Here is a 19,671-nt window from a genome sequence, read left to right on the forward strand (position 1 = left end):
CAAAATTACTGAAGCTTATAATATGCAGTCTTGTTTATATTAGCTTTGTTCATTCTAGCTGTGAATGCCGTGTACCTTGGCAAAAATGGAGCAGTTGAACTTCTCTTCAAGATAATAGCACCATTTAGTAAGAAGAATACCAGCCTCATGAAGTAAGTCTACCTCCTTTTACTGTCCATCACAAGTTCAGGACTGCTCAAAGCTATAACCTAATAGCTTTGAGCATTCATAATAGAATATTTATAATATCAGTGTAGTGAAAGTGTAAATTTTCAGCAGTATGGTGGGTGCTGTCAATAATATTTTATACGTTTTCTTAGCTTCATTCTTTACTAAAGCTAGTGAGTAATGTAGTAGTCAATAGACTAAAAAATAAAGCCACCCTAGGAGCTTGATTGAAAAGTTCTCCTGGCATGTGACGGACCCCAAAACTCAGGCACAGTATCATCACAATCCTTGACATGAGCTGTAAACTGTTTACTGCAAACAGTAGAACTCCCCACGACCAACAGTCAATGCTTTCCTGACAACTAAAGGATGGAGCAGGAACCCTGTGGTGACCCCTTGAAATTATACAAGTTATATATTCATATTTTTTCCGCTGTGCTACGGTCTCTAGCCTGTTATAACTACTGTATGCTGCTATGAAATATCTCTCCTATGCAGATGGAATGTCTCTGCTTGACACACATATTCTAAATTTACTGTTGTGCTGATGAAATGTTTTAACGCCTTCTAGCAAGTACATTTCCAGATTACTTCTCTTTTTCTAGAAGATCGTGTAAAACCCTCATGTGCAGCATGGTTTTAGCATAAGAAATATAATGTAAAGCAAAGCTCTGCATTTTCCTTAAAATTCTTGAGATATTGCAGAAATTGGTTGCAGAATAGTACTTTTTGTCACGATAAGAGATATAGCTAAAGGCAGGACCTTTACGGACATATATATATATATATATATAATTAGTGTGTATATTGCATACATACACAGACCTGAGGCATCCTGGATTCCCACCTCTAGCTGTCTTACCTCTTCCAGCAGGGGAGCCTGGCAGGTGGTCATGTGACCACCCACATGGCTTCCTGATTGTATGGGAAGCCACAGCCATGCTCCCTTGCAGCTTCCCAGGCACTGAAGACTGCAGCTGTTATGTGAGAAATGTAAATGGAAAGTGCTGCTGTGCTCTGTATTGATGAGCCGGTCACAGGGAGATCTTTGTGATCTCTCCACCGCCTCAGTGACTAAAAACACGGTGCCTGCTGTTATGGTTTCGGTGTTGCACTTAGGATGATTAGGGAAAAGCTTCCGATTCAGCTTTCTGATTAGAGATGAATCACTGCTGTCATGACTTGTTGGCGTATCAGCATTGCTAAAAGATTAAATATCTGAATTTGTGAAAAGACTAGTGCTCCATCTGCTGGCTGGATCAAAGACCGCATAATATGCAATATGTTATAAAAGTCTAAAATTGTGTTTCGGACTAAAAAAAAAAAAAGTATATACTCAAAACTACTATACATTTAGTTTAACCGATGAGATAATAAATCCGGGTTATTAGGTTTTGAGATTTTTTTCTTCAGCCCAGTAATATTAGAAGGACAAATTATATGGAACCTAATTACTTTTGGTAAGGATGTGTAGGCGCTACTTGTTTGTTATTACTAATACAAGTAATTATTATTATATTAACAGTTATTAGAATGGTTATGGTTCCTCAACTACCGTATTCATTTTTTCAGGGTCTCCTTAGATACACTTGCTGCTTTGGTAAAATCAAGTAAGTTCTTGTCTGTATTTTGTGTACTATCGTTTATTTATTACTTTTTAGTCTTCTGAGTTTAATTTCCCATCGAGTATTGTCATTTAATTTTGAAAAGCTGATTTGTAGAATTGAAATGTGTACGAGGAATGTAATCGTTTTCACAAAATCCACCTCTCTGTGGCAGTTGGCATACTGTCATTCATCTTAACATAAAATATGCACAATTCAAGTATAGGTCACAGGAGAGCTATAAGTACACTGCTAGGAACCAAGGGATAGAAGTTTGCAGGGAGGAGAGAGGCAGCAGTGCAGGAAATTAACTTTCATCCTTAAAAATGCCTTTAAGTATTTTAATCAATTAACAAAAATGTACCTTATTTGTGTATCACTCAGCTGTAGATCCTCAAATCATCTCTGAATTGGTGCCGACACTGTCCTTCCTTCTGGAGGGTGGCTACGTTTTTTCCCCATGGTCCCTGTGTGTGTTGTAAGGTGACAACAGCTCCAAGCTCACTCCCATGATGAACTAAAAATCCCACGTTTAGTTTACTAATTTGTATTGAGATTGTAGTCCATCACAGGAGCAAGTTTGGAGCAGTGGCTACTTTACAACACACACACGGACCATGGGGAAAAAAAGTAGCCACCCTCTAGAAGGAAGGACAGTGTCAGCACCAGTTCAGAGATGATTTTTTTTGTTAATAGTTAAGGAACTTAAATGCATTTTTAATAGGGCTGTTATTGATTAAAATTTTCGTGTTCGATTTAATCAAATTTTTTTAAATCGATTTCGATTAATTATAACGTTAGCCGTCACGGACATCGACGTCACTGGACTCCTCCCCCCTTCCCTTCGTTAGCCGGCGGAGCCACTTGGGGAAGGGGGGAGGAGTCAGGTGACGTCGATGTCCGTGACGTCACCGGATCTCCGACGAGCTTGATGAAAGCAAACAAAGCTGATCATTTAAAGCATTGCTTTAGTTTTTCAAAACATAACTTTTCTTCTTTAATTAAAAATAATAATGAATGCCTTGGGCACTTGTTACTCCCAGGGAAATATTCTGTTTGCTGCAATATCACCATGTGAGTAGGACCCATTTATCTTTCTATGTGCAGCACATACAGAATTCTGAATTCAAATGTATGTGGTGGTTGGTACCTGTGCCGGAACAGGCAATTCAAGAGTCTCCCTGCTCTTTGTTTTTGGGGCCAGGCATTCCAAATTATTTGCTGAACAAGCATTGATTTGTTTCTTGGGCAAACTCACCGGCCCAATTGGCTCCGTCGGCTATGAAGGGAAAAGGGGAGGAGCCCGGTGACATCATGGACATCAACGTCACCGGACTCCTCCCCCTTCCCTTCGTTAGCCAACGTAGCCACTTGGGGTAGGGGGTAAGAGTCCAGTGACGTCGATGTCCGTGACGGGACTCCCGGAAGACCCAGAAGCCGGCGGAGAGGTGAGTACGATCAAATGAATTTTGATCGATTCAAAAAATTAACGATTAATCGAGTGATTGTTAATTTCCGCAGCCCTAATTTTTAAGATTTAACTCCTGAGTTTAGTGCCACTTTAATTTCTCAGCTAACTACTCTGTCCTCGATAATTCACCACTCTTTTTTTTCCAAATCAACTGATCTTCGTAGGGGTACAAGATCTCAGGAGCTTGGTGTAAAGTCTAGGCCCTCCCACCCTTTCCACCACCACAGCAAGCAAATGCCATATGTCATGGTTTAGTAGTAAAATAAAAAAATGTAGTATTAATACTACATAGTGAAGTGTAGTAATAATAACAACCATAATAGTATATTATATTACATAATTGTTGGTGCTTCTGCACACAGTTATGCTATAACCCTAATACAGGCTTTTTTTTTTTTACTCCCACACACACACAGTAGTCGCATGGGCTGCTATGGTTATAGGTACACCACTAACCTACCAGCCAATCCGAATACATTTTACCAAAGACAGACCACTACAAAAATAATCCTAATTGGGTACTCTGAGTATTTCTTGCACTGACTGGATAAGTCTACTAGTATGTAGCTTTATGCTGAATACCGAATACTATTTGCTTTGTGAATTTAAAAGACATTGTTTACATTGAAACTTGGATCAAGGCTAGTCACAAACCTATGCAGTTTCCTAGTGCCAGTATTTCTCCAGATACTACTATAGTCTAAACATCTGTTAATAAAGAAAACAATATAACTGCAGGATTTCCAGTAAGTGTAACTGTTTTTCTTTCGGTTGTGCTTTCCGTTACTTTATCCTGAGTATTTTCTTTTTATTAATTTCATATCTGTAATTTTCAGAAACAAATGCCAGAAAAGCAGTAGATCGAGGATATGTCAATGGGCTCTTAACAACTTATTTAGACTGGCATCGTCATGACACTCGCCATAGACATATGTTGATCAGAAAGGGCATTCTCCAGTGCCTTAAAAATATTACAAACATAAAACTGGGTAGAAAAGCTTTCATTGATGCCAATGGAATGAAAATTCTCTATAACACCTCACAGGTATGTATAAATCAGAGCTCTGCTGTTTATGGTAATTTAAATGATGTTCGTGTGTTTTTTATATTTCTTTTTTTATAAATTCTTTATTTTATGTTTTAAATACCTTGACGGTGATCACAAAAGAGATAAACAAGTGCTTGAATAACAAATAGTTGCTCGTTCAAGCGGTCATAGAGAGAATACTTCAAATGCATTGCGATGTATATAATAAAAATAAACAAATGAAATATTTAAAGCATTTAAGAGGGGAAAAAAAAGTGGAGAAAGAAAGGGAAAAAGGGGGAAGATATTCCCCCTGCTCAGCTGGTCAGTGACCCATAAGTATCTCAGAAGGGGGACATGTAAGTGTTCAAGTGCTTATGAGAGCAACTGTGAATCCCAGGGAGGTGTGTAGAGAAAAGAAGGGGCTTCTAGCCCTAAGTGAAATGACATCCTGTCAATAACATGCATAAAAAAATGTTGTTTTTAAAACTTGCACAGCAAAACAGACCATAACAAAAAATAAAACCAATACAGAACACCGTGAGTGAGTAGGTTGTGTGGGTTAGGGGTTGAGTAATAAAGAAGAAAAAGAGAGGGGAAAAAAAAAAATAGGGGGGGAAAGGGGGGGAGTCATGCGGGATTAAATGGCCCGGTAGTTACTAGATCACTGAGAAAAAGAAAAATGATAGTAGGACAATTAGCTAAGGAGGATAAGGAAGCAGGAAATATAGGGTAGGGATGGGATAGAGTTACCCCATCAGGAGCGAATCAGTGTTCTCCTATCTGAGGGTAAGGTAGTCAGGGGACTGAATGTATTCCAGCCAGAGGAGCCAGGTTCGAGCGACTGAGGCAGAGGTATGTTTAATAGAACTCGTGAGATCTTCCATGATATATATATCATGGATACGGTCTAGAACTTGGCTTATATGGGCGGCTTCAGGTTTCTTCCAGAGTGCTGGGATGCATGCCCGAGTGGCATTTACCACGTGTCTAATCAAGGAGTGGGTATAGGAACGCAGCGGGATGGTATTATGATGGAGGAGAAAGAAGGTCAGGTCTTCAGGTACCTGGACATCCGTAAATTTCTGAACGAGAGCGCGTACTTGCTCCCAAAACCGTCGGAGAGCCGGGCAGGACCAGAAGATATGTAACATGCCTGCTCCGGGTTGTTGGCATCGCCAACATCGGTCGGGTGACTCGGGAAATAGTGTGTGAAGGGATTGTGGAGTACAGTACCATCTAGTCATGACCTTATAGCCAGACTCTTGATATCTATTACTAATCGAAGAACGATACAAGAGTGTAAGTAATTTCTTCATGGCTTCCGGGGTGAAGCTGGTCTGTAGTTCTCCCTCCCATCGTGATATAAACCACAGATCATCTGGGTTCAGTGGTTGAATCAACAATCTATAGCATAGGGAAAGGGTGTGTCAAGGGAGACTTATCTTGTGAGCAAAGTTGCTCAAATGGAGTAAGGGGTCTACAGGAGTGTCGCATTACAGGGTTCGCGTGCAGGAAGTGTGACAGTCGCACAGCTGACCAAAAGTCAAGAGGGCCATAATCCGGGTTGGTGCAAAGAGTGTTAGTTTAGGGTCTAGTCGTGTCAGTCAGAAAGTGTTTGGCCTTATCTTTTCCGAGTCTCCGTAGTGCCGTGTATGTGTGGGCACCTATACCCGGTGGAAATGCCGGGTTGTCTAAAATGGGAGTGAGAGGTGAAGGAAAGGGAGAGATTCTACCTCCCTTAAAAATGGACCGTGCAATCTTGATCGTGGGGCCTATGGTGGGGTGGGATTGTAATTGTGGAGGTAGGGAAGTGGTACACCAAGGGAGATTGGCTAAAGGGACATCTGCATACGATTGTTCCAGGTCTACCCAAAGTTTGGTTTGGGAGTTGTGGCACCAGTCTATTATACGTGTCAGGTGGACCGCCACATAGTACTGTCGTGCATCTGGTAATGATATCCCGCCCTGTTGTTTGGGTCTACGCAAGATATCGTAGCTGATCCTAGCTGATCTCTGTGACCAGACAAACCCCGAGAAAAGCGTTCGTATTTTACGGAAAAAAACTGTAGGGATGAAAATCGGGAGGGCTTGAAGGGGGTAAAGAAGTCTAGGAAGTATAGACTGCTTTAATATGTTACATCTTCCCATCCACGAGAAGGTATTTTTGGTCCATGTCTCAAGATCTGCAGTTATACGTTGCAGGAGCGGGGGGAAGTTCAGCGCATATGTTTGAGATATATCTTTGGGTAGAAGTATCCCCAGGTATTTAATTGCGGTCGATGCCCATTTAAAGGGGAAGTTGTGGAGAACTCTGTGAAGGCATGATCCCGCAAGGGATACATTGTTTTATATTTCTTCATCGTTGTTTTTTATGTTTCTATCATAAAATGGTGATGAAATCAACTGACTTGCATAACTTTTTAGTTAAGGGATAAATTGCAACACAGTCAAATTCACAGATATCAGGAAAATCGTTGTTTGCAATGCTTTGTACCAGAATCCTAAATTTTGTTGTTAGAATTTTGTTTATGACAATGTACCAGTTATCAGAGACAAGAATTCCGAAAAATATCAAGAATTCGTTTCTTGAAATCTCACTCTGAAAGTAAGTCAAACTGATATTGGTCCAGAAGATGTCAGTAGTCTTTTCTCAACTAAAGTGTGCAGCAGTGTACACATACATCAGCGTCCTCATGGCTAATACAGATGAATGGACCAGACGAGATGACGCCACAGGCCCCCAGACCACTGGAGCTTGGGGAAGAAGAGGCAGCGGGGTCTGGTCTAACAGCCAGATGGGACCGAGGATTAGGTGAATGTATTTTTTATTTGAGCCCCCAGACCAAAATGAGCACTTAACCCCTGCAGTGTGGGGGTAGCTCCATTGCAAGTAGGGATGTTCAAATGCTTGGCATTTTCACAACAACTACCAGGGTCGCAGCTGTGACAGACCACTGTCCTGAACTGTCCGCTGTCCTGAAATCATTAGTCTGTCACATGGCAATAAACAAAAATGTATCAGTAATTGTATCTGTGAGTACTTGAACAAGTATCAGTACTTGAACAGCAGCAATGGTAAATATTTTAGATTCCTGCAGTTTAAAGTTTCTCTTTAAAGGAAACCTAAGGGATATGTAGTCTGCTACTGTAACTGGTACCTGAGGGTTTCCTTTTTTTGGTGAAAAAGGAACAAAGTTTATTTTTCCATGTACACAATATCCATCTGAGTCTGGAAAAGAATGTGGTGTCTTACCAGAAAGATAGTCATGAGTATGACGGCAGTTGTTTTGCATATGTTGAATCAATGCAGATTGTAATTAAAGCACTGCAGTAGGGGTGAAAATTAGACAGTCTTGTAAATTAAGATGGGATAGATGTGTCGGCATGTTCATCATTAAATAGTTGTTTAGATGAATGGAGATCTGACTTTTTCCTTTTACTTCCTTATAGGATTGCCAGGCTGTTAGGACATTGGATCCCCTTGTTAATACATCTAGTCTGATAATGAGAAAATGCTTTCCGAAGAATCGTCTTCCCTTACCAACCATCAAAAGTGCTTTTCATTTCCAGCTGCCTATTATACCTACAAGTGGACCTGTGGCTCAGATATACAACATGTCTCCTGAAGGTAGGTGTGCCGACTTGTCTAATTTTAGGGACTTGAGCAGATTGCAGACGATGATCCTTTTTATCATATGTTTTTGATTGACTCTGTATATTTAGGTAGGTAGATTTGTAGGTAGGTAGAGTTTTTGCCCATAACAGGTCTAGAACGAACTGTAAGTGATGCTAACATTTGACCCATTTGTGTGGTTGTTTGTAACAACCATCCATGTTTTTTTCTTTCCTTCATTTTGCATGTAATAATGCAAGAATTTACCCTCAGTAGGGCGCCTTTTTGCACAGTTGTGTCTGTTACCACTAAAATTTACCAGGTGTACAAAAATATGCAGCTATTGCATTCCCAGTTAATATGGGTTTCAAAGTACACTTGCAGTGATCTACAAGTAGGAAATGCATTTCTTGTACCAGATAGTACCAGATGTACAACCAGCTACTATCTGGCACCAGAAGTGCTGTACCCACTTTGAGATCACTTCAGGTTCCCCTTAAGGAAACCTGTGCTATAAGGAACATGGAGATTGCCATTCCGTATTTCTCCTTGTGGAAATAATAGTTGCTTGACTGCCATGCCGATCTAGCTTCAATTCTTACTGGGTCACTGACGTGAAACAAGTGGGCAAATAGGTTCTGATATTAATGGCTGCATTGTTTTGGGTCCATAACGCAACGTATTGAAACCAGAGGATCAGCACAGCTGTCGGGAACTTGGCATTTTCAGATCAGCAATGCCAGCTTTTGTATGTCGTATTTACCAAGATAATGTGTAGCCAAAACTTTTAAAAAACATGTTGACAAAAGATGAAAAGCATTAGAGTCTTTCTTAAAGGAGAACTATGGGGTAAGTGTTTTTCCCCATAGTTCTCCCAAGGGTCACGGGAGGACATAAACTAGCGTCCTCCTGTGACCCAAAGCTCAGTATATCGCGAGCTACAGCTGACAGTATACTGAGACTGCCGCACCTGGGACGGATCCCGACATTACTGTCGAGATCCACCCAGCTGTGTGAGTGACAGCTATCTGTACATGCAAAACAAACGACAAACGCACTCAACAATTTGTCACCAGTTATACAGTAAGGTGAACACGAAATGGGCTTTGAACAATAAAATAGTAGAAAGGCATCATGGCACACTCACAAACCAGCATGTAAAACAACTTGTCTCACCACTAAGAATAATAACAGAGGTTTGGATACCTGTCTTCTGTGTCTTCTGTAAGGAGGTTGGGCGTCCTCCTGACAAACCTGCACCCAATTTGAAATCTTCTGCCCCCCATGTGCTCCAAGATGGAGACTCTCATAGTTAAGAGTTAGGACCGCACTATAAGAGGTGCCTTGGCGCGGCAGTGCGGCTTTCACATCCTCTGCAGAAGACCGGTATCCAAACCTCTCATTGTCCTTAGTGGTGAGACAAGTTGTTTTACAAGCTGGTTTGTGAGTGTGACATGATGCCTTTCTACTAAGCTATCTGTACATGCCCCCTCCTCCAGCCAGCTGTACATGCCCCCTCCTCTGTCCGTTCCGCCAGTCAGCGCTGGAGGAACGGAGAGGGGAGAATCCCTGCAGGGAGCCGTGAGTGACCGTCACGGCTCTCTGCAGGGACATGATCGAGAAGTGAGCAAGCGACGGTATGTGTTCACTCCCCGATCTATTGAGCCAACGTGTGAGATTTCATTGTCACAGGTCGGCTCAAACTATGAGGTTGAGTGAAAATCACTTACCTCATAGTTCTCCTTTTAACTCTATATTGCTCTTTATTGTCCTCTTTAGGGAAATTTGCACTCATTATTTGTCTATAAACCAGTGCCACATCTCTTTAGTGGAGATAAAATATCTGCAATGGGACAGAAAAGGCAATAAAATATATTTTTAACAGAGGTAGAAGTGTTCGATCCTTTTTCTGGTTTTTTTTATGGGTTGTGTCTCCACAGGAAAGATTCCCTCTACTTTTTTTCTCTCCCAGTGTCATCCTGTTTGCAAGGATGTGGCAGGGTGACAAACTAGAACAGGAAGTGAAGAGAAATTAGCCCATTAGGGTAGCAGGCAGCACAGAATGTGAAAACTATCTATACTATTTAAACAACATTTTGGCTGTTTTACCAAAACAACTAAGGACATTTTCATTTAATTTAATTAATAAGATTAAAGCTCTGCTGACTTCCATCATCCAATCATGTGCAAGTAAAAATCTTTTTCTTTAATTTCCCTTGCATGTGATTGGGTATTCTTTGCCAAGTGAAGGGATAATTCCATTAAAAAATGAAAATGTTACTTTTCAAAGTTTACATGCTCTACTCAAGTCAGCCACAATGTGTTGATAACATGCTAACTTAGAGGGAATTGGCCACTGCTATAGCTAGGTAACATTTTATTTTTCTTCCCTTAGTTGATGATGTAGTTGATGAGAGTGATGACAATGATGACACAGAAGCAGACACAGAAGCAGATGCCGAAAATGAAGATGATAATGAGCAGGTTTTCAAGGCAAGTGTACAAGTCTAGTTTTGTGAGCTGCTTTACTTTTACATTATATAGGATGGCATCTCTTTGACTGTGCCTAGTATTTCTTTTTTATCTTATAACAATAATACAAATAATTATGAGGGCCCAGGAAAGTGGCATATTCTATTGTAATTGTATTCTGCAGTATTTTATGTTCCCACTGTGTGCAATATACTTTCTAAAACCAGGTGCAGAGATCCTCTGGTGGAGGTGGCTCTGTGGGATCACTACAGCCTGTCTATGCCTTTCCTCCCCTGAAACTCCTTCCTCATCTGCTCGATCTTTGAGTGATTACTATGATGTTAAAATCCAGGAAATCTATGTCCTGCAAGGGTTACAATTGTATATGGGAGGTATACTTGGTATGAGCAATAATACTTTCATCCCAGGAAATACTTCATGGCACGGATCCTGGATCAACAGTTGGCCCTCAGCACCTTCAGGGGCCAGATCTCAGGACTTGCAGTCTTGTTCCAGAGACCCCATTCTTTGATTGAGACCTATGTTTAGGGTGTCTTTCATGTAGCTCCCCCTGTGTGTTCACTTGTGACTTTGTAGAATTTGAGCTTGGTTCTCTCAGCACATCAAAAACTTCCCTTTTCCCCTTTTCACTCTTATTCCAAATTTCACTTTCCTTGTCACAATTACCTCTGCAAGGCATGTGTCTGAGCCAGTGACTTTGTCATTTTGATGTGTGGGTCTGTTAGTGTTCTATTGTTGTTGCCCACCCCTCAGTTGGACTATTTTTGGATGTCCCAGTTGTCTCTGAATCCTGTGTCCCTCAATAAACAGGAAAGAAAACTGTAAAATCCATTACTTGTAGTTAATTAAGGGACTCAGTCCTCTGTGCCTATGATGTGACTGAGGCATGCTGAGAGTGGGAAGGTTATACCAGGCTGGTCATTGTTTGTTTGCCAATATTCCAGTCGGAATAAAAAAAAAAAAAAGAAATGCTTTAATATTCAGCTGTCGAAAGTATCTGAATCTTTCTGATATCAGACCTCTGTAATCCCCTGCAATGTTGTATCCAAACTGGGAGAGAGGGTTTAACATTAGTAGCCAATCAGGATCTGCTGTGTGCTGACAGGAAATATGCTGATAGGAGTTAGAGCAGAGGGGATGCTCATCATATGTGTTCTGCTGCTGCTGCTCCTTTGTTATGCAATGACAGGGTGGGTCCCAGACCAAGCTTTGTTTTAGAATATTAGCACATTTCTGTTCAAGATAAGTCTGTATAAAACTTTATATCAATATACAAATTTACCATTTTTATTTTATTGATGTTAATTATTTATACTATTTCCTGTTGTTTTTTAATCAGAATGATGACATAGAGACTGACATAAGTAAACTCAAACCTGTACAAGATTTGGAACGATCTACAGGAGATCTGAAGATGTATGAATGCTTTTTCCCAGAGTTAAGAGATGATTTCCAGGTGCGCATAAAGACATATTGTGCAGAAATTGTCCTTCTACTTCACAAGTTAGTTGGTATACAAAGTTAGCATTAGAGTTTCATCTTTACACATACTACAGAACTGTTTGCATGTCTATAATGGCCATTGATCTTCCTTGTTTATTTCTTATATCTGTTACCTTCTGTCTGGTCGCTGTGTTTATAAGAACAGCTGGTAATATAGAAGCGCCTTCTGCGCAAATTGTGATGGGAGAAAGTGGTGACTGCGTATTTATACCTACATGTATATAAAGTGTACCCCTCCCTGGCTGAGCCAGATGGTGCTTGCTCATTTGCATGTACAAGTAGCCGAACGTTTGCTCCGGTTCTTTTTGCGCTGATTCAAAATATCAGCCGGTCACTTGACAGCACCACCTAGTGTATCTGTAAAGATATGCAGGGGAACACTATACAGCACAACTGCAGGTGGTTATAATTCAACAGTCTCTGGCAGCTAGATCGGGGCACAGGTGGAGGATTGTGGCTCAGGAAGGACTGGGGGCCTACAGAGAGACACTTGGAGGTGTGGTGGTGCACACAGGGAGATGTGCTGGTGGCACAGGGATACACATGGAGATGTGTACAAGCACATAGAGACATGCTGGAGGTACAGGGGGTACACTTGGAGGTACACTTGGAGATATGGATGAGCACATGGGTACACTTGGAGATATGGAGGAGCACAATTGTACATTTGGAGATATGGAGGAGGACAGGGGTATACTTGGAGATGTAAAGGAGAGCAGAGGTGCACTTGGAGTTACAGAAAAGCACAGGGGTACACTCAGAGATATGGCACACAAGTTAATTTGGAGATATGGAGGCACATAAAGCCACGCTATGGGCACAGGAGTACCCTTGGAGCATTCATAACATTCATTTCAAAGCTTTAAATATAGTGTATGTCACTTATGTCATTTTTGAGAGAGGCCAGGAACATATCTCCTGCACTTCCCATTGACTTACATTATATACTAGGTTTCAATTTACATCAGTTTCTATTTGCAACCATTCCTTCTGGAACCTAACCCTGGCGTAAGTCAAGGGCTACCTGTACAGTGACTAAGCAAGACAAAGGAGTCAGTGCTCTGAGAGATATCAGGTTTGTAAATCTTAGTCAGGATGAGGGACAGTCAAAGCTGGTCCCCATTGCAGATCAGAGAATCTCCTGAAGTGGTACCACCCAGTACCAGTTTAACTGTGAGTCTAATGGGGAAGTCTATAAAAAGTACACTTGGGACTGTTAACTCCCACAATGAGCCCAGTGCCTGAAGTTCACATTCCAGCCTTGCCTGCAATGGCCAGTCCAACAGGGTCTGGGTACAGTCTCCAAAGTCAGACTGAGCAAATGACGGTATGGATCGCTACTATGTAGAGACTAGCTCAAGCAGTGATGTAGTGAGGAATCTTGATTGAAGTCAATAGAAGAAGAATCCAATGAAATAATCAAAGAAAATAATTATCCAAAATACAGCACTAAAAACACAAAAACCTTACATTGTTATAATAATAAGCCCCAAAAATGGCTTATCACCCAAGTGGAAGTGAACAATAAATTCTTCCAATAATATAAACACAGTGAAACAAAATAACAGTGAACAAAATAAAAAAATCCGCATTAACAGGCAAATCACAGTGAATCCAGGTCAAAAATCGCATGTGAAAACATATCCTTTTTTAGTATGATTTTAAGATGGTCCCTTGTAAAAATATTCTTATATCATAAAAGGTTCCACTTCAAAATGTAAGCGATCTTATGTACTTCCACCAAGATAAAATCCTCCGTGAGAAAAAAACCCTAACCCTTATGGACAGACACTCGCCAAACAATATGTGAGCTCTTAAATAAGAAGGTCTTATGAGTCAAAACCCCAAGCGAAAATGAATCACTCCAAATAAAAATAACCTATATAATAACAAAGAAAGAGGGCTATACACCCATATTATGGTAACACGCTAAAACCGCTAAATGTCGGATTCACTCCCCAAACAGCTCATCCACCGCTTCTCTATGCGTTACAGTGTGAGCACTATCGATCCTCAGCTAAACCGATACTTTCCTTGGACTCTCCCATTGAATACATTAATTCTACCAGGGAGGGTCCTCCCAAGAGGAATAGACATGGATAAAACTGGGAGTAAAGTCTTTATCGCGATACCTATTATCCTATTGCTTGCTACAAGTCATCTCTTCAAGTCAACTTTTCATCATCTGCACCTGGGAGGGTTAGTAGGAGGTGATGAATTTAGATTGCAGAGGGGCATTGTGTAGTTTGGGTACCTCCTGATGCGTGTAATTGTTTTTCTATATAAGTGAGCGTACACATGGCCAGCATTTGTCTCCTACAGAAACACACGGAGCACTTCCTGGAGTGTTAGATGCTGGTGAACCCCTCCCTTCCCGATGCACTCTGGTTTCGTCCGCCAGCCCCTACATCACAACAGGATACAGGAGTGCAGGGAGGGACCAGGCATTCAACACATTTGGAAGTATTCCAAATAGCAAAGATCTTTCAGTGCAATTATCACTTGAATGTAGCGGCGTTTACCTGGGCCGGCAACAGGACATTTGTGTGTTTGCTCTGCAGGGATTGTCTATTTTTAGATTTTTTAATTAGCAAACGTTACTATACTGCTGATGAAAAGATGTTATTATTAAACGTTTTTTTTCTATCCATTTGATTGCTTTATCTTTGGTGTTTTTTTGTTTTTTTTTATATATATATACGGTATATTTCTGAATCGGGATATGTCATGTTTACATGTGAATATGCTAAGCACATTGGATGGACATGCAGTGTTGATTTCTGATTTGCTTTGCAAGTAAATCTCTCAGAAGAATTTAAAAAAATTTAATTGTATGTAACTTAAGCATGCAGTAATAAAATGTTTAATCCGTTAAATGAAAAGGTATCACAGATTTTGCTGTGTTCTGTCTTATATTTATTCCAAAGGACTTTGAATTGGTCTCAAATGAGCCAGTGAGTGGCGCAAACCGTGGTGGACCTATCATTGTCCCAACTGCAGAAGAAGAACCCATTTACAAACCGAGACATATCATTAAAGAGACCAGAAAAGGCAGTAGTATTTCTTTAGAAGATGAATGTAATAAAAGACCAAACTTCTTAGATGTGCCAAAGAAAGAAATAAAGAGAGACCACAATGGCTCCTTCCAGCAGACTCGGGGTGATACTGAGAAGTCCTCATGCTGCTACTTGAACAACGATGTCGTAAGAGATCTTGACCGACTCTCACTGCAGAAGTCTTCAGCCAATAACCTTTGCAAAAATGGCTCTGCTAAAGACAAGCCTAATCATTTTTCTCATTCCTGCAGTAAACCCTCCCAGAATTCATCATGTGGTAATAACTTATTTGATAAGCATTCAGTGACCCTGGGTCCTTTGTGTTGCTCTACCGTTTTACCCGAGGAGGAAGACACTAGTCCATTAAGTAGTCAGGATTTACAGGGTTTGCTGGATACTGAAAACGTACTGCCCCTCCATGATCCTGAACTTTACATAGAAATTGTGAAGAGCACCAAATCAGTCCCAGAGTATTCTGAAGTGGCTTATCCGGACTACTTTGGCCATGTGCCACCATTCTTTAAAGAGCCCATTTTAGAAAGACCTTATGGTGTACAAAGGTGAGTAAATATGAGTCACACCGTACATACATCATATAAACTATGTAGTGCATTTGTTAAACAGTGAGAGGATTCAATTTGGAAACACATTGTTGTATACATCCCTATTGTCCATTTTGCTACTAGCCAGGATCAAGATGTTAGATTCCCACTGTAATTCATAGCCGTGGGATGGTTCCACTGTGGTGCATAAAATTAATTGCTGTAAAGTTGAAGTCCACTTTTCGTTTTAAATAAAAAGAAAACAAATCTATCCACCTTACAGTCGATGTCTACTATTTATTCAAGGAGTGGTAGTTGGTTTGAAGCACTTTTTTTTTTTTTTTTACTGAGGCCATAAATAGAAATTTTATTTTAAATTGACCCTTGATATTTCTTATGATGTCCCAAGCAGAACCTGTGCATATAGGTCGTTGTAGGCTCTTTTTTGCACCCTTCGTCATGTCACAGATCTCTATCAATCCCTAAATAACACCTGTGAAAACTATGTAAAAATCAGTCTTACCTTGAGAAGTTAGATGTCTACCTGGATTTAGTGACAGGATACACGTTATTTTTTATTTTCCCATTGGCTGAGCTGTCAGTCCTACAGTAAATTTGTCAGTTTCATTACATTGCTTTGTAAATCTCCTACGTTTAGCATTTCTGCCAACAATGTTACTTCTTTTATACTTCTTCCAGGGATGCCCTGTTCCCTGGATAGTTTGTAATTGCTATGGAAGCATTTACTCTTTCTAAACATTGGATTACAATTGGCACGAGATTAAACAAATGAGGACTGCAAGCTGACAATTTGATATTGTTCCTTACTTTGGCCTTTTGTATAGTTTAACAAAAAGTGCAAATGACTAATTTGTAGAGGGATGAGATTATTGATATTGCCAAAATGTCTGTACATTATAGAACTATTCCCTGTGAACATAAATACTTTTGTCAGACATATATTCTGTGTTGTCCCTATTCATATAGAGAAGTTCTAGACCAAAACCTAAGCCATCAACCCTACAACACCCAAATGACTAAGCAGGTCTAACCTGACTTTCAATTTTATTTAGCAGACCATCTGAAATGTTTACCCAATCTATTTTACCACTAGATTTACCTCTGAACATCACTTGCTGTACCATATAAGCATAAACTGCCTTATATGTGGTAGATGATATGTCCATTGTTATTGTTAGTACAGAAACAAGCCGGTTACCACTGGACACAGCCCAAGTGTGTATTGATTTTGAGATCTTAAAACCATTACTATTGTGAATTTATACTGTGTTTTTTTTACAAATATTTTGATTGAATTGGTGTTTATAATGTTACAGCATAGGCCCAAGAGTCCCCTTAGCAATGACATGATATGAAAATACATGTATGGGATAGAAATCTAGATTCAGCGAACATAGACCATCAGTACAGTAGGGCAGTAACATGTATGATTGATTTATGATACAGTACTATAGTGAAGGTGGCTTTTTTTTGGCCACTCTTTCATGAAGGCCAGCTCTGTGGAGTGTACGGCTTAAAGTGGTCCTACGGACAGATACCCCAACCTCTGCTGTGGAGCTTTGCTCTAAATAATGGCCTTCCTTGCCTGGTCCTTGGGTTTTGGTCGGCGGCCTTCTTTTGGCAGGTTTGTTGTGGTGCCATATACTGTCCATTTTTTTAAATAGTGGAATGTTCAAAATGTGGGATATTTTTTTATAACCCTACTCGGATTTGTACTTCTCCACAACTTTGTCCCTGACCTGTTTGGAGAGCTCCTTGATCTTTATGGTACCACTTGCTTGGTGATGCCCCTTGCTCAGTGGTGGCGCTCACTGACTCTGGGGCCTTTCAGAGCAGGTGTGTATATTTACTGAGATCATGTGACACTTAGATTCCATACAGGTGGTCTTTATTTAACTAAATATGTGACTTCTGAAGGTAATTAGTTTCTCATAGCAAAGAAGGTGAATACATATGCATGTGCCACTTTTTTGTGTTTTATTATTTTTTTATTATTTTTTAAAACAAGTTATTTTCTTGATTTCACTTCACCATTTTGGATTATTTTGTGTATGTCCATTACATAAACAATAATCCAAATACAAATCCATTTAAATTCCAGGTGGTAATGCAACAAAATAGGAAAAATGTCAAGGGGGTGACTACTTTTGCAAGCCACTGTAAATCTGCTTTAAGGCCCCATTTCACACTGAGCGACATGCAAATCTTGCGTATTTCCGCGTGATCGTAGGTGCGCGATATATGTACAGGCGACTAAGTCCCAATTCACACTGAGCGGATTACTGCGCGAAAATCCGCGAGATATCGGTCGTCCAATGTTTTTAAATGGAGTTGTTCACATCCTACAGCTCCATGTCGCCTGTAGCTTGTCGTTGTCGCTCGTTGCCTGTACATGACCCTTTTTTGTGTGGATGTCGTGCGATTTGATAGTATTTGCTTGCAGCTCAATAGAAACGTGCGAAAAGTCGTGCAACTACACGCAAGATTTGCATGTCGCTCAGTGTAAATGGGGCCTTAAGCTGATTATATGTGAAGGCTTCTGATGATTCGTTACCTCAGGGAAGTCTTGATTTTTTTATTTTTTTTTACTTAACAAGAGCAGCTGTACTTGGTAACATAAAATGGTGCTGTTGTGTCTGCCCCTCATGTATATCCACTATATTTGCATCATCAGCAATTTCAGTGCTGTATGTTTTATAAAAAAACATATTCTCTTCTTATCCTCTGAAGTGCTGTGTAACTGTTTCCATAGGACAAAAATATCCCAGGATATTGAAAGACTGATTCATCCAAATGATATAATAGACCGGATAATATACGATCTTGATAATGCCAGGTAAGTTACTTTTATAGAACCGTATTGTTTAAAGTTCACAACACATTCTGATAAAACAAAAAATATATATTTCCGCTAGGATTATTTTAGTATAGGTGCTGGCAATAGTTTGGGGCTCCACCCAGGAGACCGAGGAGGGACCTAAAGTCACCTAAGGACCCCCAGAGAAGCTGATGAGGCAGAGATCGGCTTCATCAGCTTCTCTAGCTGGAGAGTGACACTGAATGCAGGAAGTGATGTAATATACATCACTTCCTGCATTCGGGGACTGAGAGGAGATCAAAGGGAGTTTGTGTACTGAACTCCCTTTGATCTCCTGTTACAGAGCCGTGCCTGTCCCGGCCACATCGGGCGTAGCGGATCTCGGGACCGGCAACGGCAGTGACAGCTTCTGACACAAGCGATCGAGCGTCTCTATAGACGCTCGATCGCTTGACTGTAAAGCTCCCGGCCGGCCGTGTAATTACAACGGCCAGCCTGAAAGCTGCTCGTCGGGCTCCACTGTCTGTAGTATTTTTCATTTGGAGCCTTATGTATGGCATGCATGCTTAATAAAACAGGCATATTGAGACAAAGATACATTTTTGCGATTTGTGAACTCCGAATCCGGCCAGCCTGCCACAAATGGTGTCGGTGGTGAGATTTTTGTACTGAAAACGTTACCAGTACAGACCCAGACGATTAAAAACTAGTGACTGTACTGTACTATTGACAAAATGGAGGAAGTTTTAAAGGGGCTATTACATGCAACTGCTCTACAGTAGGAAAGCAATCGCTTGCTGACTGTGCAACTTGGAGCAGTGATGGAGGCACAAGAAGCTGACCGCAGTGTGCTTTAAAGAGATGGTGCAGAGTTTTTTACAACATGAGTTCAGCAGGATATCCAAGTCCTTCCAGGCAAACCAATACCTGAAAAATATGACTATCCAAGATGATGTGGAAGCCTACCTCCGTGCTTTTGAAAGAACTGCAACAAGGGAGTGGTGGCCCAGAACAAAAGGGCTGGCATCCTTGCACCTTTTTTACTGGGAGAGGCTCAAAAGGTATATTTTGACCTGGGGGAAGAAGCTGCTGAGGACTATGATCGATTTAAAGGCTGAGATTCTAGCCAGAGCTTGTGGTAATCCTGCAGTATATGCCCAACAATATCACAACATTGGGCATATCAAGACCACTAACCCTGAGAGCCCAGCTATTTGATTTGACATTTCTTGCAAAGAAATGGCTTGCCCCAGAAAAATCTACACCGGCTCAAATAATGTAGACCCTGGTACTGGACAAGTTTCTGCGAGCTCTTCCATATGGATTATTCCAATGGGTGGAACAGAGTAATC

General features: G+C 40.7%; 1 protein-coding gene across 1 annotated transcript in view; it reads left to right on the forward strand.

Moving 5' to 3' along the window:
• The window catches only part of AGTPBP1 (ATP/GTP binding protein 1), a 118,040-nt gene that overhangs the window by 49,623 nt on the left and 48,746 nt on the right, over positions 1 to 19,671 (forward strand). Inside the window, exons 7-14 of the mRNA XM_018572625.1 lie at positions 59 to 152; positions 1,741 to 1,778; positions 4,080 to 4,288; positions 7,724 to 7,901; positions 10,282 to 10,379; positions 11,719 to 11,835; positions 14,810 to 15,498; positions 18,254 to 18,337. Coding sequence (XP_018428127.1) covers positions 59 to 152; positions 1,741 to 1,778; positions 4,080 to 4,288; positions 7,724 to 7,901; positions 10,282 to 10,379; positions 11,719 to 11,835; positions 14,810 to 15,498; positions 18,254 to 18,337 — 1,507 coding nt within the window. The remainder of the gene's footprint in view (positions 1 to 58; positions 153 to 1,740; positions 1,779 to 4,079; positions 4,289 to 7,723; positions 7,902 to 10,281; positions 10,380 to 11,718; positions 11,836 to 14,809; positions 15,499 to 18,253; positions 18,338 to 19,671) is intronic.

Source organism: Nanorana parkeri, unplaced genomic scaffold (genome assembly GCF_000935625.1).
Source record: "Nanorana parkeri isolate BGI_ZX_2015 unplaced genomic scaffold, ASM93562v1 scaffold2089, whole genome shotgun sequence".
In the NCBI taxonomy this organism is placed as follows: Eukaryota; Metazoa; Chordata; class Amphibia; order Anura; family Dicroglossidae; genus Nanorana; species Nanorana parkeri.